At 46.7% G+C, this 3054-nt stretch overlaps 1 protein-coding gene across 1 annotated transcript; it reads right to left on the minus strand.

Annotated features, from left to right (window-relative positions):
• Nucleotides 1-401: 401 nt before the first annotated feature.
• LOC114086485 (protocadherin beta-18-like) lies at nt 402-2753 on the minus strand. Its single transcript, XM_027927751.2, has one exon. The coding sequence runs from the start codon at nt 2751-2753 to the stop codon at nt 402-404; it is 2352 nt and encodes a 783-aa protein (XP_027783552.2).
• Nucleotides 2754-3054: the final 301 nt, after the last annotated feature.

The raw sequence follows: 3054 nt of genomic DNA on the forward strand, positions 1-3054 counted from the left end.
AATTTAGCAAGGCCATAAGCAAATTAGAAAAATCTGGTCACAAAATAAAAAATAAAAAGGTGCTGGGGATGTCCCTCAATGTTAAAGCACCCATGGGTTCAATAACTAATACTTTAAAAAAAATTGATAGAAGAGATATCTGCAACTTTTCAGTAATGAGTAAAGTTGAAATTTTGTTGTCACCATCAAGTAAAAATGATAAAAGAGAAGGAAATAATGAGACTACATTAGAGAAAAATTTCTTATTAACTAGAAAAATCAATGAAAAACATTAGAAAATTTTATATGAACCCAAAATATAATGGAGATCTATTATACTTAGAAAGAAATTAACCTGTATCCCGAATGATCTGAAAACCAACAGTCACTAATTATCCAAAACAATTTGCAAAGCTAGAATTTTACTCCGTGTCATTCACAGTCCCTTGATGATTGTGATTAATAGACTGCAGAAACTTGAAGTCGCTAGTCCCTGAGCCTTCCTTTAGACAAACCTCATACTGGTAGCTCTGAGACAGGGTTCCAGTGCTGCTGACATCCATCAGGTGTCCAGGAAAGTGGCCCTCAGTCACCGAATACACACCCAGCGGCGCCGCCTTGCTCCTCCTGCACAGCCTCACCACCACGAACACCAGCACAGAGAAGAGGAAGAGAGACGACACCGACGCCAAGGCGATGACCAAGTAGACAGTGAGCGAGTCCCCTTGAGCGCGCTCGGGTGCCACTTCCGGGAGCGGCAGGTAGGGCTGGGAGAAGCCATCCACCAGCAGCACGTGCAGCGTGACGCTGGCAGACAGCGGAGGCTCGCCATTGTCCTTGACCAGCACCACCAGCCTGTGCCTGGCCGCGTCGCGCTCGCTCAGCAGCCTGGCGGTGCTCACCTCGCCATTGTGCGCCCACACGCCAAACAGCCCGGGATCCGTGGCCTTGAGCAGCTGGTATGACAGCCAGGCGTTCTGGCCCGAGTCTCCATCCACCGCCACCACTTTGGTGACCAGGTAGCCCTGCTCTGCCGCCCTGGGCACCAGCTCGGTGCAGGGCGCAGAGGCGTTCTGCATTGGGTACAACACGAAGGGCGAGTTGTCATTGTCGTCCAGCACCACCACTCGCACCAGCGCCTGGCTGCTGAGCGTGGGCGAGCCTTGGTCTGTGGCGCCCACGTGGAACTCGAACGCCTGCAGGGCCTCGAAGTCCAGCGCCCTCAGCGCGAACAGCTGCCCATTGTCTACATTGATGGAGACCAGCGAGGCGAGGGGCAGGTGCGGGTCCTGGGTTGGCAGAAGCGAGTAGGTGATCTGGGCGTTGGTGCCTGAGTCTCTGTCTGTGGCTCTGACACTGCCTATTTGCAAGGCAGGGCTGTTGTTTTCTCTCACCAACAGAGTATAGGACGTTTGGGAGAAGGTAGGGGCGTTGTCGTTGACGTCGGAGACCACTACTGTTATGTTGTGTGTGGTTTTCAATCTGGGTGTTCCTAAATCAGTGATCGTGATGGTGAGATTATATTCCATTCTTATCTCTCTGTCCAGGGGGTGCTCTGTTACCAGAGTGTAGAAATTCTTGAAAGTAGGCTTCAAGAGAAAGGGGAGGTTGTCTTGAATTGAGCAAATCATCCTCCCATTGTCCCCAGAGTCTTTGTCCCGGATACTGAAAACAGCGACCACCATCTCTGGTGAAGAGTTTTCTGGTATGAGGCCAGTAAGAGATGTCATGGCTATTTCTGGTGGGTTGTCATTCACGTCTACAACCTGAACTATAATGACTGATTTTCCAGAAAGACCCCCACCATCAATGGCCTGAATATTTATTGTATAAGACTGAATAATCTCAAAATCAAGAATTGTTTTCAAATGGATGTTACCAGAAATTGGGTGGATTTCAAATGTTTTCCGCACATCTCTAGAGATATGAGAAAATGAATAAGATAGTTCTCCATTTATTCCTGCATCTAAATCTGTAGCAGACACTGTGATTATCAAGGAGCCCACAGGGCTGTTCTCTGGGACCTGCACCTCATAGACTGGTCTCTCAAACTCTGGGGCATTATCATTGATATCAAGGACAACAACTTGAATCAGTGAAGTTCCAGACCTTGGTGGGGACCCTCCATCTAAGGCTGTTAAAGTTAAAATAATTTCAGGCTCATTTTCCCGATCCAGAGATTGGTCAATTACCAGCTCTGGGTATTTTCTGCCCTCAACACTCTCTTGTATGTTAAGGTGAAAGTAAGGATTGGGGCTTACTGTATAGGTTTGAACACCATTCCTTCCTACATCTAAGTCCTGAGCACTATCCATTTGAAATGAAGTTCCTGGTGTAGTACCTTCAGATATTTTTAGAAGTATGTGTTCATCTAGGAACATAGGAGTGTGATCATTTATGTCTTTGATCAAAAGCTCAGCCCGAAAAAATTGCAAAGGATTTTCAAATAACACCTGGAAATGCAATATACAGGGCGTAGTGATATCACAAAGTGCCTCCCGGTCCAGTTGCTCATTTAAGACCAAGTTTCCAGTCTGCTGTTCCAACCTCAAGTAAGGTTTATAGTCATCAAAGATGACTCTGGCCCTCCGTGCAGCCAGATCTTCCACACTGGAATCCATATCTTTTATTACATTGGCTATGAAGGAGCCAATCTCCATTTCCTCTGCCACAGAATATCTCCAGGTCTCAGAACACACCAAAGACCCTCCCAGCAAAACAAAGGAAAGCAGCACTTGCCTTATCTGCTGAGCAATTCTCTCTTGCAGATCCATGGCTTCTTAGTTGAACTCCTTTCTGTGGAAACGTTTCAACTCAATCTCTAGCAGCTCTGGGAGTTGCTCCTATATCCTGGACTTTAGACAATCTATATTTTGCAATCCTGTCCAGAGGATGTTGTTGCCCTGTCTTACTTTGAAAAGCTGCCTTTCTCCTGTTTTCTCCAGCACTCTCAGTTTCACTGGTTAAGGGAAACCAGAGCATCTGCTCCTACGAAAATTTCTGCATCTTATCCTGCAGCGCCACCATGTGACTCTGCAGATTTTCAGGTTTTAGACAAAGTCAAGTAAGTTCTAG

This window comes from Marmota flaviventris, chromosome 5 (assembly GCF_047511675.1).
Source record: "Marmota flaviventris isolate mMarFla1 chromosome 5, mMarFla1.hap1, whole genome shotgun sequence".
In the NCBI taxonomy this organism is placed as follows: domain Eukaryota; kingdom Metazoa; phylum Chordata; class Mammalia; order Rodentia; family Sciuridae; genus Marmota; species Marmota flaviventris.

Excerpts from the sequence above, each read along its gene's own strand:
- LOC114086485 (XM_027927751.2), bottom strand. The coding sequence starts at position 2,753 with ATGGATCTGCAAGAGAGAATTGCTCAGCAGATAAGGCAAGTGCTGCTT.